General features: G+C 28.2%; 1 protein-coding gene across 5 annotated transcripts in view; it reads right to left on the bottom strand.

The window, feature by feature from the left end:
- The window catches only part of LOC136968169 (teneurin-m-like), a 257304-nt gene that overhangs the window by 47150 nt on the left and 190333 nt on the right, over positions 1-19821 (bottom strand). For 4 of the 5 annotated variants that reach the window (XM_067262136.1, XM_067262137.1, XM_067262138.1 and 1 more), the window contains 4 exons: positions 15625-15721; positions 11811-12013; positions 7975-9366; positions 3408-3685 (listed from right to left, as the gene is read on the bottom strand). In XM_067262136.1, coding sequence (XP_067118237.1) covers positions 3408-3685; positions 7975-9366; positions 11811-12013; positions 15625-15721 — 1970 coding nt within the window. The remainder of the gene's footprint in view (positions 1-3407; positions 3686-7974; positions 9367-11810; positions 12014-15624; positions 15722-19821) is intronic. The other variant, XM_067262140.1, reaches the window with a different exon arrangement.

The following is a 19821-nucleotide window of genomic DNA, read 5'->3' as shown; positions in this document are numbered from 1 at the left end:
AATTAGTTATATACTGTTTATTTACAAATATTTACAAAGATGTACACTATGCAATAACATTACGTACGCTAATGTACCGAAGCTGTGATGCCGCACGTCGGCTTGTCTGGCCGGGGAACACGAGTCACTTTTCCGGAGATGGCTTAACCGCGTGGTCGTCCGTCTCTACACCAACCTTTTTCCAGAGGACTTTCCAAGAGGAGAACACTCTCTCTATACTCCTCAAAGGCCTACCTGGTGTTAGAGACCACCACGTATCCGGTCTCTCGCCCTTTCTCCCCGTTTTTCTGCCACCCTTCCAATTGAAGGGATTCTGCTACTGCCTCCTGCGACCAATCAGTTCCTTCCCTTTCTTAGAGCCTTCAAAGACGTCCGCCCTATTTCCCGCCGACGTAGCTTACATTTGCGTCCGTGCTTTATTTACATTTATTTTCCCAAGCTGGCCGGCACGTGGCCAACACATTGACCCTTAAGTGGTGACGCTACACCTTTGATCCTTCCGGCCGTTTATGGCCCCGGCTCCAGGTGGGAGCAATTATCTCAGTCGGGCGGTCTCTTCGACTCAGGCCGCCAAAGGCGACCTTTACACTTTATTTTTAAATATAATAATATATGTTATTTTATATATTTTGTGTTTTAAATATAATTAAACTTCTCCATAACATTGTCAAATAAAAAAGAAAATTTTCAAAAATGAACTTTTTTATTAACTTGTATTTAATGGCATATAAAATTATATAATTATTTTCATATGGAAACAGGAATATTTTGGAATACCATATTTAGGCTGCACTTTTTTACCCTAAATTTTTTGTCCAGCATTGGAATGCGAGATAATGAATAATTTTAAATAATTTAACTGTTAAGGTTAATCATATTAGTCATTGTAAACCGCGCTTTAGTCAGTCGCTATCCGCTTATTTTGTGTGTCCGACCGTCAAAGAACCACTCGGGATCGAGTTACGTATATACAAGCTAAGTTTTTGTTTATTGTCTGGTCAATGTACACTTCCGTTTGTCAATTGTTCACGATAGGAGGCGTCCTTTTCGTGTAAGATCCAAGCCGGATGTATGTGAGTTAATAAATGTTCTTGTTGCCTTTGCCTCGCCCTGTTTTTGACTCGTTCTCGGTTATAGGAAATCACCACATTAACATTTTAAAGCAATTTATTATTATTAATTGTTTTTATATACTTTAGGACTTGTGGTGAGACTATTTGGAGGTTTTAGGTCACTGAGGGCAAAGGTACAAAGAAAAAGCAAAAAAAGAAAAGAAGGGAGCTGTCTGAGGTCCCAACTAAGCAATAACACTACAGCACTAAAAAAATTATAATCAATGTCTTCATTTGAAACTGACAGCTATTTATGTTTTTCACTTGAAACTTCACTATCACTACAAGTATCACTTGATTTTTCATTCTCAGATGATGCAAGAGACACTGGATCATCTTCTGACCTGTCCATCATGTTGGAAATGAATGTAACTTTGAAACTTTTGGAAAATCGTGTGTCTTTCTTAATCTGAGGACATGTTTCTGAAATATGAGCAGTTTCTCTTTGTATGTGTCAGGAAGCCGCTGTGCCATTGAAGTTTAAGGCCAAATCACAAGCTCATGTCGTGCCATAAAATGACTTGCTCAGCCATAACTTCCCTTAAAGTTACTTTCAGGAATTTTCATATTTTGAGCAATCCTTTGGGCTTTTAAACTGAATTATCTCAACAGATACAGAAAATCAATTTGCCCAAATTTCATGGATATATATCTCAACAGATTTGATTCAGACTATTTCACTATCTTTCTGTGAAACAATTGCCAATTTTGTGATGTTTTCTCAGCAGCATCCTTTGTTTGAATCCATTGTTGCATGTTTTTTTCGGCTACATCAAACTTCCTTCCTGCTGCTCAATTTCTATTATCTCTGCATAATGCCTGATTTACAATTTAAACTTCACTCTGTAACTCACTCTCACTCAACCCATGTTTAACATGCACTGAGCAAGCACTCAACAATAAGCATTAACCATCACTTCATCCCTGTTTGCACTGTTGCTATATTACTGTATATTCATGTCTCTATTCTCATCCCTTGGCAAAATTCTAAGATTTTTATTTTTTCCAAATATATCGTTTCATAAACAGGGTGAGGCTTTTACATGTGTAAATACAGTATATATACAAAAAGAAAAGCTGGCAAGAACTTTTGCACAATTTTTCCTGGTACTCGTAATATACAAAGTTAAATTTATCTGTAATGTCATCTGTTATTATTTTATTAAAAAATAATTTTTATATTATTAATTATTATAAAAAGGCAAAAGACTTATTTTTGCAGTAGAAGGGAGTTTTTAAAGAAATAAATGTGAATTACAAGTAAAACTTTCATCAAGTCTGACCCTACATGAAATATGATAAATAAACTCCTCTCTCACTCTCTCCATGTCATGATCTTTACATACCAACATTTAATAACCCCAATGCCCCATATATTATGGGGATTGGGGCTATTAAAGAAATAAACTTACCAAGTTTCAAAATTTTTGGTTTATCCAGTCCTGAGATATAATGCAAATTAGACATCCATACATACATACATGATTTTGTAAGGTTTTCTTCCTTACATTTTTGTGCTCCTGGAGTACCAAACATTTAAAAATGAAAAAAAACCACGGAGGTCAAGACTAGACCAATTACAATACTTTCCTTATCTTGCATTCAATAACAGCAAGGAAAGTAAAAATTACAGAAGAAATTTAATTAATTTTAAATTTTAATTTTGAAAATAAATACAAATACTAAAAACAAAATATCATCATAAAATAATTAATAAAATATATGTTACTACTGAAAATGGTACTACTGAATGTTTTTTATAATGAAATTTTCTATTTTAAATCTGTATAGATCCACTTTTGATTTTATGCATTTCTTTGTTTAAAATTCAATGAGATATTTAACTTTAAAACTATGAAATGATTTAAAAAGCATGATTACAAGATATAATAAATAACATTTTTGCAGAAAATGTCATTTATAAATATTTTATCATTTGGGTTTTTTGTCTATATACATCATTGTTTTTGCAAAATTTTACTCTAATACTAACATAGTTATAAATTTTAGTGTATTTTTTCTGTTCCTTAAATTTTTAGAATTCTAAAACCATTTTTCAAAGGCTTATTAATAATTTTTAGTCTTTTCATTCTAAACATTTAATACAGAATAACATAATAATGTAATGCTATTCTAAGTTAAATTTAAAAAATAATAAAATATCACAATAAATAATGCTACAATAAAATAGAAAATTATATTAATTTAAAAGTTTTAAAATCTGGATATAATTAATGGCTTTTTCATTAAATATATATAAATACTCATATCAAAATGAATTATTCAATATATTACCTTTGCTGACCTTAAAGTCCTCCTCTGTTTAGTATTTAAAATTTCTACAAAGTCATATCTTGTATGTGATGGAATTCCATTACGACGTCCATATATACCGATACTGGCACCTTCTGGTACCGAATAATTAAATTTAACCAAAGAGGGACTATTTTGAAGGAACTGAATATTCCAATGACCAAATGATGAAATTTTTTGAGTGTATTTTTTTCCAATTTGAACTTCCGAAAATGATTCACCAACAGGAGGCATTGTTTGTGAAGGCAAAGAAGAAGGACCTAGAATATTAACAAATTTTAAATTTTAATTTAAATGTGTTTATATTATTAGCAATTTAATTAATGTTTTAATGATGATAAAAACTGTAGTATTTTTAATAAATATTCATAGAATTAAGATATCAAATGATATCATATCACCTAGGATATACTAAACTATTCTCTTTTCGAGAAATTTGAAATAAATTTAATTCTTTCAAATGATCATTCTCATTCTATTTAAAATTTATTTTGTATACTAGTACTTTCTATATATTAACAGGACTTAATATCTGCATCCATAATTTCCAGTATAATAAGTCTTACAGATCAAAAATAATGTTCTTTATTTAGTTCACCTGAAAGTTCCAGAGGGGTCAGAGTATCATACTCTGACCCCTCTGGAACTTTCAGGTGAACTAAATAACACATCTTGACAATAAGAAAGCATTTACAACATTATAATGTTATTAATAAAAAATTATAATTCACTTACCATCAATTGTTTTATTATAGTAATTTTTAAATTTCTCATAAATATTTATGTAGAAACCCAAGAAAATTTCTGATAATGTTTAATAATAAGTTGTTTTAATCATATCAGAATTCAAAATTATAAAAGAATTAAGAGACATTTTAATTATAAACATAATTATAATCTTAATACCAAAATAAAATGTTTTTAATAAGTTTTTCTTTTAATTAATGCTTGGCTGTGAATACATAGCCCAAAAGTGCTTAAAAGTTACTAAAAATTTTATTCTGAAAAAATTGAATTAGTTTTCAATATTGTTAAATGATTCATTAAATATATGATTTTGAATTTTGATGTGATTAAGCTTTTTTTAATAAAAATAATATTAAGTTTATTATCTCTACTTGTAATTTAATAATTATTACTATGATTATTACAACAGAATCAGCCTTAAATTACATAAATCCATATATTTATTAATAAAGATGGCCAAATAATTTAAAAGCTCATATAAAAAAGTTCATAAGTTTAAATTAAAAAATTTAGAAAGAAACTAAAATTCTTGAATGACCCAGAATGATTTCTAATTTTAATAAATTTGTAAAGTTTTTAATGATGTTGATCTCCAAAAAATGTTTATATAAAAGTTCAAAAGACTTCTAAAAGAATGTTTTTATGCTTTTAACAAAAACCCAAGATTTAAAAATAATATTTTAAAAATTTATCTCTAAATACATACATAGTTAAATTAATTCCCAAGAAATTTTTTTAATATTTTTAAAAGACTGTCTTGTAGTAATAAATTATTAAAATACAAAAAACTAAATGTAAAATATTCAAGCATTTAATCTCCATCCTTACATAAAAAGAATAATTTAAAAGAGAAATTAAGTTATTCTATTCTATTTACTTTATTTCATTTCTTTTCTTGAAAACATATTTAAATGTATTGAAAGTAGTTGAGAGATTAAAAGCTTGAATATTTTACATTTATCTTTCTATATTTTAATAATTTAACACCACAATGTAGTTTTTAAAGTACAGTGGTTATTTTTATTTTGAATGAGTTTTGTTATTTTATTTTTCATTAATCCGTAATGTATCTTCATCTTCAAAGATAGTTTACATAACCATAATCTTTAGATATAGAAATTAAAAAAAAATGTTTGTAGTTAAATTCTTTTCATTTAGTTTTGAAAAACAATAATATATTTCTTTTACATGAAAATTTAGATTAATTCATATTAAAATAACATTCACAAAGAAATAACAAATTTCAATAATTTTCAAATCCATCATTTATCTTCTTTATCATTCAAAACAAACACATTCTTTTTTATGTTAAAAATTCTTTTCGATTAAAGTATATTCTCTTTCATATTACAGCAATTAAAATATTCTTAAACCAATGTTTTTAATTATTTAAATTACAAATTAAATAATTAAATTTTTCTTTTTTAAATTTTTAGATAATTAAATTTAAATAACAATATAATCCTTTCATAAAATAATTTATGTCAGGTTTATTTTAAGTTTCCAAAATTAAAGATAAGAGTATTTTATGGATTGGATGTGACTATCTTAGATTTGAGTGTTATTTAAAAATGAAGTCCGAGTTATTTCAATTTTATTAACACAGATAAAATCTTTATTTAAATTTTTTCATTTTTACTTTCAGATTAATACTAACTCAATTAAATTAAAATTAATAGACTTTCTATTATAAAATTCAAGTTAAGAAGAATGAAATCAAAGCTATATTTATTAATGTAAATATGAAATTGAAAATCAGAAGAAATAATAAAGTTTTTAATTACATGCCTAATTTTATAAATATTTATTAACAGTTACAGTTTATCAGTTGGAAATTTATAATTTAACTATTGTTTATTAATAATTATATAGATTATAATTTAACTGGTTAATCTAATGGTTTAACTGGTTAATCTAATGATTAATTGGTGTTGTTGAGTTATAAATAGAACTGTTAATAAAACTAATTTTTCTTCAGTGAATTAAATGTATATATTTTTAAATAAAAAATATGCTTTACATATAATTTTCTGTTATTTAAAAATAAAATATTCATTAAATAACTCATACTACAATTTTCTATTATTTCAGTATCACTAAAGACATTTAAAAAACTAGTAATTTAAATATATACATTCACAACTGCCTTTTGAAACTGTTAAAAATCCAAAGTCAGAAATGTAAATATAATAAGTAATCACAATAATGATGCTATATATATCTAAAATTAAACAAAATATATATATATAATAAATAAATATCTATATATTATTATCTAATCTGAAGGGAAAAAAACATGTTTTTATTTTAATTCTTATGATTTAGTTTCGATCTCATGCATATTTTATTTTTTAGAAAATATTTATTATTTCATTTCAATCATTTTCAATTATGATCTATCTGCAGCTCACAGCTCATTATAATTTTATAATAATGATTACTTTTAAAAAATTCAATTGATTGCATCCCTTTATAAAATTCATGCCTTTAAATCTGTTGATCCGTAATATTGTAATCACATATAATTTGTTTTCAGACTGGTATTATATAATAGATAAACTTATATTTTAATACATATAAAACACTTATTCAATGCATAAAAACATAAATTCTTCAAGTTATTGAGATATAATAAAAACTGGACCACTAATTGAACTTAATGAGCTAGAAAACAAGCAATACCACTTACTAAAAATAAACAGATATAAAAACTGTCTATTGGTGTTACTGGCAAATACATTTAATTAATGAGTACAAACACTTTTGATAGTATATAACTGTTTTCCTCAGGTAATATGGCAAATGGAGCATATACACAAATATATATACTGTCGAAAATTGCTCATACTCATTAATTAAACATTTGCCAGTAAAACCAATTGACAGTTTTAATATTTTCATTTACTAATTGAACTTAAATTTTAATTCAATTTTTAAATGCCTCTGTGAAATATTTCATTAACACCTATTAACTGTTTATTATATTTAGTTAATAAAAACAAATAAATTTGGAAAGTTTATGTTTATTCACTCTCTATAATGAGAAAATTTTAAGATATGGAATAATAATGATCTAAGCACCAGTACTTGCATACTGTATTGTAAAATTTATAGTACTACTTAACAGTTTTAAGAACAAAAAGTTAAACAAATAAATAAAATGCAATTAAAACTTGGCTGAATTATGGATGTAACTAATTTAGGTTTATGATTGTCTGGATTTTCTGAAAAATGAATATTTATTAATATTTAAATAAATTAGTCTATCATATATTAATATGATATATATAAAATTGATATTTTATTAAAATTAATTTATCTAATTGAAAACAAGTAAGATTATTGAAGTTCTTCAATAATTCTTATATAATTTTTGATATAGAAAGATTTTATTTGTTACAATTTTAAAAAGAAGATCAATCAAAATAATATTTTAAATAAATTTATATTTAATATTAAACCCTTTAACTTCAATAATTAGTTTTAGTACACAAATAATTATTTTTTATTATAAAACCAGAATATTTTTAGTAGTATTAGTATAGTTAATATTTGTTTAGAAAATGAAAAATGGAAAAAAAAAACTAATTTGATTATTTATTATTATATGAAAATTATATGTTTAGTAAAATAATTAGTTATTAGCTCACCTGTTAGAAGATAAATGACCATATCAACATCTACTAGTTTTGACTAGGATACCAAAATCATGCAAAAGATTGATATGAAATGTTAGCCATGCAAGTATTATGTTAGCATTGTTGACAAATGCAACATTAATCCAACATGCAAGTTTACTTACTGTGATCAGTAGATATTTCGGTAGTTTCTTCTGTTGTAACTAGGTTATCAGTAGATTCATTTATTGATGATGCAGTAGTACTAATATCACAAGTACAACATTCTTCATAAGAAGGGACATCAGTTGATGATTCATTAGACAGATCCAATACTGCAGTTGATTCATAAACTCTACTAACTAAATTTTCATCATTACTTGTTTCATTACTTTCATTAGGAATAACTGTTTGTATAACAGTTGGCATAACAACATTTGTATCAATTTTAGTTATTGATTCGCCTGGTGACTGTGTAAGAAATTCTTCAATATTAGATAATATTGAAGTCTGTAAAATAATTTCTTCTGTAGATTGTGAAACTTCATTTCCGGATAAACTTGAAGAAACACTAAATATTGTCTCTGATCCATATAATTCTGTACTGCTTAAATTTAGTTTTTCTAACCAAATACTAGATGAATTTGTTGATGTATTTAATGAAAAATTATCTATATATGAATTTACAGTAGAATATGTCGAATATTCTTCTGTTTGCGTTGCATTATGTAGCTGAATTGATATTTCCTCATCCTCCGCTGTAGTTGCAAATACATTACCATAGCTCACTTCTGTTGGACGGGTAATTAATACTGGTCCTTTACCAATGCCTCCACCTGGTGCCACTTCAGGTTTAGCATATTCAACCATATTGACTTCTACTCGATCATTGCCTACTATTAAATTTGCTGGAGGTATCAAAATAGATATAGGTTGGATAGATTCATGCTCATTAAGCACAGAATAAATTTCATTGTCAGTGGCATTATTATCAGTTTCGGATGGCACAGAAACAGCAGCAGAATCATGCTGCAACCCTCGAACATCACTATCCTGATCATCCATGGATGTGGCATTGGTGGCATTACTTAAAATATCTGTTGTAACATTTTTTCTGTCGAGAACAGTAGTTAATGGATTATTTTCACTGACCTGGATTTTTGATATTTCATTTGTTTGTTTTGAAAATGTTTCTTTTGACACCAGCAATAAATCTTCTGCTTCAAGATCTAAAGCAGTCTTCCTTGTTGCTTCCATAGTACCAGTTCTACCAGTTTCTGGGACAACAAGAGAAGCATGCTCACCGCTGCCAGAATCCATGAAATCAGCAGTGGTGTTGATGGGAAGAGAAGGAAAAGTGGTAGTAGTAGTTTGAACAAACTCAGTTGACAAATTAGCATCACCCACCTCACGGATTTTACGAATTATGGATCCATCAGAAACCCCAGTTTTACCTCTTTTCCAAGAATCCTGATACGTACTTTTAACATCTTTACTGTCATCCACTAGACCCATATCTTCAACCATCACTGGACATGGCTGCTTGTTAGCATACTGCCAGTTTAATACAGTAACAGCTGCAATTTACAGATAACAGAATATTTAAAATTAATTATATTATTATAAAAAAATTGATAGTTTAATCTATAGTTTTTGCAAAATATATTATATATATTTAAAAAAGGCTCTAATATTGATTTTAAAAAATAGATACAGTAGAGTCCCTGAAACTCAACTCTTGATAACTGGACATTCCATAAAACTCTTCGTGTCATTGAAAAACAAAATACATTTAATCTAGTTTTTACATCTATAACTTAACTCTAGGATGAAATAAGTTATCATTCTTCATTGGTGACACTTGATAATAGCATCAATTCCACATGTTAACAAAGAATATAACAATTTTACCAAGGAGCCACTAAAAAATGCTACAATGCCACTAACTTGAAAGTAGCCACTGAATAGCCAATACTTTTTAAATTGAAATTTAAACAGGAATATTTGCTAATAGTATGTAGTTAACATGCATACCAGTATCAATTTGCACATATAATACCTTTACAAAAATTTTGCTATTTAGATTAGCATCATCACTATACCACTGTACGTACATTAAACAAATTCATTAATTTAGCAAAATTCTGCTACAGTTGGCAATATGCTCCCGCCAATGAAAAGATATTCAAATTTGGCCTGCATTTTAACACAATCTCATTTCTTTCTCTTTACTGTTAACATAGGAGTCCATAAAACTTGTCATTTGGTAACTTCTCACCTTCTCAATCCACATTATGTCGAGTTTGTGGGACTCTACTGTACAGTAATTGTTATTTGTTTGTGTGATAATTTTAGTATAAAACTTCTATCATTTAAAATTTTCAAAAGAATATAAAAATGATAAAAACTATTATTTGTACCTAGACTGTTACCAGAGATACAAATATTAATTTCTCTCAATACTTTGAAGAACTGATATTTTGATAGAGAAAGAATTTCACTGCTATAGTTGTTCCAATCTTTTTATTATTTTTTACACTCTCAACTTTTTATACAATAAAGATATTATTTAAGGACTGTCCATAAATTATGTAATGCTAATTTTATCTTTTCAACTATTGTCACATCCACTATAATGCTTCATAATACCATCACACATACCAACCCAAAAATTACATAACACATCTTCAACCAACTCTCTTAATTGTATGAAGAAATGATACACAGCATGGGGTACTAAATGTTACATTATTTTATTAATTACATATATAATGTACAAAGCAGTGACATAAACAGTATAGTTTTCTATGCAAATTGAATCATTCTGTTATTCAAGGGTTAAGATCCTAGTATTACATAGCAATTTTATAAATATCCCATTCCTTTATAATATATTGTAATGATTATCTGTTTACCCACCCATCCATATCTGCATTACATAATTTATGGATATGTAAGATGCTAGAAGTTTGATGATCAATCTATGTCTTTAAAATGTGGTAAGGAAACTTTAATTGTCTTATTTTCTAATATGTATTTTACAGATTCTATTGTTGCATTAAGAAATCTTAAGTTTGAGTAAACTCCATAAAACAGACATGAATCAAAATTATAAAACAGATAATTTGCTTCTGCTGTAAATATGTATTGCTTTTTCCAACAGTTAATTCACTAATATGATTCTAATTTTCTTCAATTATAAGAATTTGAAAGTTAAATAAATTCACATTCAGGGCCTTGTCTTGAATGTGAATTTATGTGATTTAATTTTATATTCTTTGATTCAATTTTATAATTCTTTTTTATAAATGTGATTCAATTTTATAATTCTTTTTTATAAACATTTTCTTAATGTCTTTTACATTCTCCATATCCAAAAATATTGAAATTATTTATTAATTAGGATAAATATTTATATACAAGGCTATTTTACAGCCAGAATGTGCTGGTATACCATATGAGCAGATAGCATAAAAAATATCAATAGCTGGTATTGTACTGTACATAGTACTGGCAGTTGCTCAGCTAAAAAAAATTCTATAAGTTCAAGCAAGAAGTCTGTTTACTACCACAATGAAAACAAATGAAACAAACTGGGCCACCGTATTGAGCCATGGCATTTGTCAGAGGCCATCTTTTGATGAATGGACAATACTGTCTGTCCTTGATACATTTGTGTCGAGAAGTGAGGTAAGAAAAACCACAAATGATAATACTTTGAAAAGGGAAAGGTAACTAAAAGGGTGCTATTTAACAACTGACATTAAATCCAAAATAACACATAAAGGAGAAAATGCAGATGGGAATATACAGAATTAATAACACAGAAAATTTGGAAAATACTATAAATACTACAATGTATATGGGTAAATTTACATTTAATAATTAGTGGTATTAAATATGTTTTAGTCATTCTTATATTTTTTCTAAAACAGAGCTTATTTTAAATTGTCATATGTACTAGCAGGAATTTTTTTAGAAAAAGATTTTCTATATATATATATATATATATTTTACTTACCAATGAAATATGTCAGTGCTGTAAGAAGTGCTATTGTCAGGAATATAAAGGCAATGGCAGTACATTTCCAAGTACATCTGGAGGACAGTGTTTTTCGAAAATGTAAACGCGAATGTATAAAATGGCTGGAAACAGGACGTCGCACATTATTTCGGACGGGGAAATTAGGCACACTAGTAGATGAGGTGTATGACAGTTGACATCTGTCAAGAAAAGTTATATTTCATATTTATATATAAAACAGAATGAAGATAATATTAAAAATTTCATAATATATGAAAACATAATTTTTTATACTTAGATATTGATTTTTTAAATAAACATTTTATGAATTAAAAATAATAAATTTTAATAAAACATTATAGAATATGAGCAATTATTTATTGTGATATCATCACAATGCCAGGCTGAAATTTTTAATCATATTTTTAACTTATTTAATTTAAAATATATGCTCTTGATTTTAGTAGTGTGTTGCCCCTGTACAGTACATCATACTTTTTCTGTTAACAACAGAGTTCCAACTGTGTCCGAAGAAAATTTTTGAACTGAAATAACATGACATTTGGTTTGCTTCAAAAGTTTATATAATTAATTGAGACCTTCTACCCCTAAGCTTTCCATATCTGGTCTTAACTTTCATCTAACTACATTCTCAAGATTAATTAATTAAGAAAGGACAGAAACAGTTGTCAGTGGGAACTTATAGGTCTGTAATTTGAAAATTGGAGCCCAATAATTGTGTTGTATGTCAAAATATTACACTGAAAATTTCCAGGTTAGAACTGAAATATTATATTTTAGTATGGGATAACTTGCAGTAATATATAATCTAAAAACTTAAAATTTTCCAATTTTGTTGAATAGAAAGAATCTCAAAACTTTCATTAAAAATGTTTAACTTTCATGTTGTTACATACAGAAACACAAAGTCAATAACTAGTAATAGAAAGTGAAAACGACTGTGACATCTGTAGATGCAAATACAACAAAATCATACAAAATGTCGAGTGCTTACAATTAAATGTAAACATATCACTACTTTAGGAAGCTTTTGGATATTCATTGATGTTTAACGTTTGAAAAGTGCACAAAAAGGAAAGAATTGAATGTGAGATATTATATAAACAGCAAATGATTTACTATTGAATATACTAGTGTCCTCTTTGAATTCTGAAGTCATTCCAACGGCACCAATAGTAGACATTATTCAAATTTCTCTTTTTGCAAAAGAGATTCTACATTTTTGTGAAAGTGGTATTGATGCATAAATAGATTTTCTCTTGTTTTCTGTTCCAGCTTTCTGCTGTAATTTTTTCACAAGTGGAAACTAGACTATCAGTTTAAACATACATTGATACATAGGAAATAAACAGAAGAATGATGACAAAGCAGATGTAAATGTACCTTTGGTGATTTCAGAAAAATCTGCAATGGCAGATGTATATGTATCTAGTACACAAAGCACTTTTATGTTTTCTAAAAATATCCTTGGTGACTTTGGACAAAGGAAAAATTGTTTTAAGTATTGTATAATAAATTGTAAGATGAAAATTCAGCATTGCAGATCATGGCCAGCCCATTGCATAACCTGTACTTGATTTCAAATTGACTTTTTTTCATCAATCAACTTGGATAATCTGTTTGTTATTCAAGCTGAAATGGTATTTTAGACCTATCTGTAAAATTCTAACTCAAAATTGGATTCAAATTCAAATCAAGTAAGAAACTTTTAGGTTTTTAATACAAAAAGTTTCAACAGTATTTGGCATTTAAATAACTGGCTTGCAATACTGTTATATTTAATTTGTTATAAGTAGGCCTACCATACTTGCTTAATATATTTCCATTATAATTTTTTGTTTTTAAACTTATTAATCAAAGCAATTCTTAAATGTCTATAAAATAAATTATGTATGTAAATAATCATGTAAAAATAAATGAACTTAATTCATTCTACTTCAAATCCCTTGCAGTCAGTTTTCCAATTATTTACTACCTTTTGCCATCTATATTTTATTTCTTTAGTCTCCATAAACTTTGAATTTTGATTAAAAAAATAAATCAAGCCTTAATCTGAAGTCATATATTATCAAAAACTTTCATAATATAAAAATAACAATTCCTTCTAAATGCTTATATAAAATCCATCAATTTTCTTAATATCTTTATATATTGTTTTTATTTTATGAAACATGTTTCATGAATCCCCTTCTTTTCTTTCTTATTGTGAAATGCAGCACATTGGTAATGATCTCTTGTGGACTGTAATATTTTTTTACTTAATATATGAAAACATTTACATTTATTTTCATATGTTATAAGTTCATTTCAATACAAGATGAATATATACTTTATATAAACTTTTCTATCTTTGTTTTTGTATTTCATTTCTAACAAATGGATCTGCTAAATACTAATCATGCATTTCTACCAAGTCATCTATTTAATGTGTTTTAGTTATCATAAATATGTATTCTATCATCTTTTCAATTTAAAAAACATAATACTCTGCAAAACTTTTTAAATTATTCTCATACAATGAGTTATAACATTAAATTCTTCACAGTACATCATTATGTTTAGCCTTTGTAGAAGAAAATAGATGAAGCCACATCAAATGGAACTCTTTCTTTCATAGTTCTTACATATACTTTTTCATATATTCAATTCTTTTTTTTAATTAATTTTATATATTTTATTATTTTATGTTTATGAAAACAATTTTATATCATGAAGATTGAATATTTTAATTTTCAATTGCTCTATTTTCTTCTGCTCTAATTCAGTGAGGAATAGTTCGATAAGAATAGATTGATGGCATTAAGTTACTCTTCTGAAAATCTGTTTATTTTTAAAAGACAAAAAAGGAATAAATTTAGCTTACTTCAGCTTCTTATAAATCCATTTAAAAATAACAAAGTACCTAACTTAAGAAGTTAAAATTTGTTGTGGATTATAGATTTAAAGAACATAAAAAATGAAGAAGTGTTATAGACTATCATTATAATAAAAGTACAGAAATTAACAGAAAGAGATTAAAATAATTTATACAGGGAAAAAATATATCTATCAGATTACTAAAAGAATTAATTATAAACAAAAGGAAGGAAAAGTTAAAATCTGATCAATATTTGAGGTGAAAGTAAATGAAATTAAAGAGTATTGGATAGCAATTAAATCACTGGTAACTGTATTTAGTTTTAATCAAATAGCAGTTATTTGCAAGTTAAAACTTGCAAATAACAGCTATTTGCAACTTGTATTTGCAAATTTGTAATGGACAAATCAATTAAGAAAATATTTGTGAATTAAGAAATTAAAAAGAAAACTTTTCATTTCACATTAGCTTAGTTTATGTTTAAAGCAAAAAATATATTTTATTTTTTACTTTAAAAAGTTATTAAAAGAAGCAAAAGAAATAAATATTTTATTTTAAAACACTCAATATTTTATTAAATATCTGAAATTTGAATATGGAATTACATTTTAAATATTAAATTTTCATAGTGCATATAAAGATGAGTCATATTAATCTGTAAAAATATTTTTATTTTAGTAAGACATTTTCATTTCTCAGTTAATGGATTTTTTTTTTAAATTGACACAAGAATTCATGCACACAAAAAAAAAAATACTTATAAAATACATTAATAAAAAATGAGGTTATTATCTAATGAAATAATGCAAAAATTATAATATGAAATTCTATTTGTTTCATCAAAATAAGCATAATGTAAAAATATACAGCTTTACATACCAGTAAGAAAGTTTAATTTTTTAAAATTTTATTTGTTAATAAAATGAACAATACCTGTCAGGATGTTTCTTAGTTTCCTCTTGGAGGGTTGTACTTTGTGTAATTGGGATGTCACCCTTGTGTTGAGGTGATAACGGACCCTTAGGAATATCTGAAAAAGTTTTTTTAAATCATTACTTCAGAATATTATTAACTTTTGATGGGTATATTAAATATAAAGTAATAATATATTAAGTCACTTTTACAATTATATTTTATCATCATTAATATTTGAACAAGCAGGAAATAGTGTCTATAAATTGTTGATAATTATTTAACATATACTTTAAAAAAAAAAAGTAGGCCTATCTGCTGATGTGAAACAATTTATTGTGAAGTGAATGGAAGGCAAAATAACTTCACTTTGAGCCACAGTTCAAAATTCTAACATTTCTCCTCTCTCCCCCATCTCCCACTACAAAGGGCAGGATTGGCATTCCAAAACAACGTTTAGCCCTTGATTAATAAAAGAATCATTCGTGCCTACATATGATCCATGATCAAAGCAATTGTTTTGATCATAGATCATATGTAGGCATTTTGTTTGGTCTGGCCAAACCACTTTGTGGAATTGTAGTTGTCAACTGAGTAGAATACTAGGACAGTGGTAAAAAATTGGATTAAACTAACAAAAATTGGAGTTCAGTTTTAAAAAATGAAAGAATTATGATTATTAAATAAGAAAACAATGATGAAACTAAGTATAAACACTTAAATTACAATATGTCTATGGTTTAGTTCTTGTGAATTTGGACCAATTTGACAAACAGGGAAAGTTGCAATTGTCATCATCCAGGCTTCTACAGTCACACTAATTGCCCTTTTCATCTAACCTAATGTTGCCACCTTTACAAAATTGCTGACCTGGATGGCAGGTCTGATTTGTTCGAACAGAAGTTCCTGATGCATGCAATGTCATTTTACAATGCAAAGAATAATGTGCATGCCGGTTCTCAATCAGTCAAAGTTACGGACTAGGGCCTTGCGTAGGAGTAACGTATGTAACCTAAATTAAGAAAGAACAGATAATTTAGCTCCATAGAAGACGTGTACAGACGTACAAACAAAACGAAAAAAAAAGAAGGTCAAGAGGCAGGTTGCGCATCACACGTCGGCGTAAACAGAGTAACATGGCGGAATGGCAGATGAGTTTCAGTGAGTGTGAGGTCTTTCGCTGTTCAAATGGTGTAAATTTACAAAAATATTTGCAAGAACTTTGTTTCATCGTAATTAATTTCACAATTTCTACAAAATTCCCGGACAAAATTAATAGTTCACCCGGACAGTGAGTCAATTCCCGGCAGTGGCGTAGCGTGGGTGTCAGCCGCCCGGGGCGGAGGAAAATGTCACCGCCCCCTTATTTAGGTATTTTTACAATATATTATTATTTATTGTGAAATTTTGCCACCCCCTAAAAGTGCCGCCTGGGGCGGGTCGCCCCTGCTGCCCCTACTATGCTACGCCACTGATTCCCGGACTGTCCGGGTGAAAACCGGACGGGTGGTAACACTAAATTCTAACCTTAGATGAAAACAATTACTAGTTTTAGTGGTTCTCCATCGAAATGGATCCAAATCTTTATCAATATTGATAGCTATTTAATAAACATATTAAAAGAGACTATACAATCTTTGCTTGCTGATTAATCTTTCCGAACAGTAGCACAGCCAGGTAGGGACCAAAGCAGGAGCATAGCTTCTGATGTTTGAGGGGCATTTCATCTAATGTCGTCAAAATCATGCCACAAAAAAAAAACATATACATATAGCACTATAATGGACATGAGGGACAGGGAGGAGATCCAACCTTCTTGACCTGACACTGGTGTGAATTTTCAATATCAGCCATAAGTATCAGTGGACAAATTCGGCTTCCATGCCCAGTGACTTAACCATGGAGGGGCCCAGGGCCGTTTCCTCTTCGTAATAAAAAAAAGTTAATAAAAATGCTAAATACTTCAATTGTAGAGTTAACTACTGACGTATTAATTTATATATATAATTTTACATAGGATCTGGTTATGCTACTTTCAGCCATGCCTCCCACACCCCAATGATAAATGCCTAAATAGCCCTGAGTCCAGAGGGCTCGGGCCCTCTTTCTTTTCTAAATAAAGAGAAAGTAAAATAAATATAGGCAAAAGACTTGAATGTAACAAACGCACTTATACTAAAGTGACCAGATGCTGAAATATAAAAAACAAGACGTTAGGTCAGAGACTTCTGTGTGACGTCAGATGAGTAACGTGATTGATCCGGTCAACGCTCGGTTTTCTACTTTCTGACATCATTGACGACAGATGCTACGAACAATCAATGAAAATTTTATTTAACCATATACTATTGTTTACAAAATAGACTTATAACTATAGCAACAAATGAGCAGTTGATTACGGCTCCAAACGTAACCTTGTTTGCTTTAACCGCCATTCTTTTAACTCAGATAATTAGCAAAAATCAACTCCCTTTTATAACTGTTTCGCGTGGCTTGCACGTGGTACAGTACTTGCACATGGTATAATTCATTATTTTCCGATCGACAAGTTGCCAGACAAAGCGATAAATCGCCTACTAGGCTACTGTTTCCATAAACTAAATATTAAAATTCGTACCGTATGCGATTCATCTTTGATTTACAATTTATGCAAGGAATGTTGGCTATTTTTCAATATAATTATGAAACAATTCAAAAGCGGAACCGTCACGCCTAATTCAGGAACTTACACTCATGTACACGGTAGATTTATGGTGTGTTCAGGCAGCAGCTGCACCCCCTTCTGAGGGTTTTACCCGAGTAAAGCCGGGTACTTCAGGTAGTAAAACATTTTGTAAGACATATTGTTTCCTTTCTGCATCCCCTCTAAAGATTTCTGAATCCACTATTGCTCAAGTGTACACAATATCCGAGCTCCACAGAGCTAGTGGCTGCATCCATCCACAATGGTACAGGGATAGATGTAGATTCACACTTACTAATTCGAGCCCCTTCTAATATCAGTTCTAGTTACCCTACTGGACTCTAAAACCTTTTAAGATCCTGGGATCCAGCAAAAACATAATTAGGATATCATTTCGTTTGGAAAACTTGTGTGAGGATTAAATTTAGATGAGACTCTAAATATTTTTTAAATTAATTGTCGATTGACTAACAATATAAACAATGATTTAACTTAAAGAAAACTTCATTTGTCTCCATTAAGAATGAGTTTCATCTTTGGTATTTCGAGAATCTTCATTTACAAAAGGAAAAAAAATGGCATTTTGTTTCCAAACGTGACAGTGCCATGTTTCATAGAATTGGATCGTGTGCAAAATCAAATAAAAGAAGTGCATTGATTTAAAATAATCTGTTGTACAAAAAAGAGCATAGATCTTTGCGAGGAACTCGAAAAGTTTCGTACTATGTTTTCTTTAACGATGTATCGAAGCACGCGACCATATTTCAAAAAATTATTGATTGTAGAAAAATGATGATGATGGAATTTTGTTTTCGTCGTACGGAGTCAAACTATTGTTCATTTATTTAAGAGAAAATGGTAACGGATAGACACACACGACGCACGTATTTTGTGTAGATACGCTGTATCAAAATATTGCGGAAAAGTATTTCGACGTGATAAAATGACAAAGAAAGTAGGAAATATTGCGAATTTCCTAAGAGGAAATCATAAAAATACAATAAATAAGGATATTATAAAGTTAGGAAGACATATAAAAATATTTTTCCCTCGGGTTTATAAATAAATAAATTGGGGGAAAAAATATTATTTATTTGTAGAATTATTGATAGACCAAATAAGAAAATTGTTTCCTTTTTCGATTAATTGATAAAGTTATAACTTAAATGTTTCGTACTACACATCACTACCAATGTTGTAATAAAATAACCTAATAACTCAGGAGATTTCATTTGCATACTTAAAGCGCATTTTATGCAAATAAACAGTCTTACTGAAAAAAAACGGCCGCTGTTTGGAGGTTATTTTGTACGTATTTTAAAAAGAAACGTTCCTAAAAATGTCCGCAATTTAGAGGTTCGACTGTACTAAGAAATTCTATCATGTAGCTAAATTTTCTTAGTCTTCAACTAGTAAGTATACATTCTATTTTTAAGATAGTTTGAATGAAACAAACAAAAAAAAATTAGTAAACCTTAATATAATTCCAAAAAATGTATAAAGAATTGAATTAACACTAGAATACTCTTTAAAAA

This window comes from Centruroides vittatus, unplaced genomic scaffold, assembly GCF_030686945.1.
Source record: "Centruroides vittatus isolate TY-2023 unplaced genomic scaffold, ASM3068694v2 contig_1408, whole genome shotgun sequence".
Classification (NCBI taxonomy): Eukaryota; Metazoa; Arthropoda; class Arachnida; order Scorpiones; family Buthidae; genus Centruroides; species Centruroides vittatus.
The sequence above is the reverse complement of the archived record's forward strand: the minus strand, read 5'-3'. Positions and strand labels throughout refer to the sequence as shown.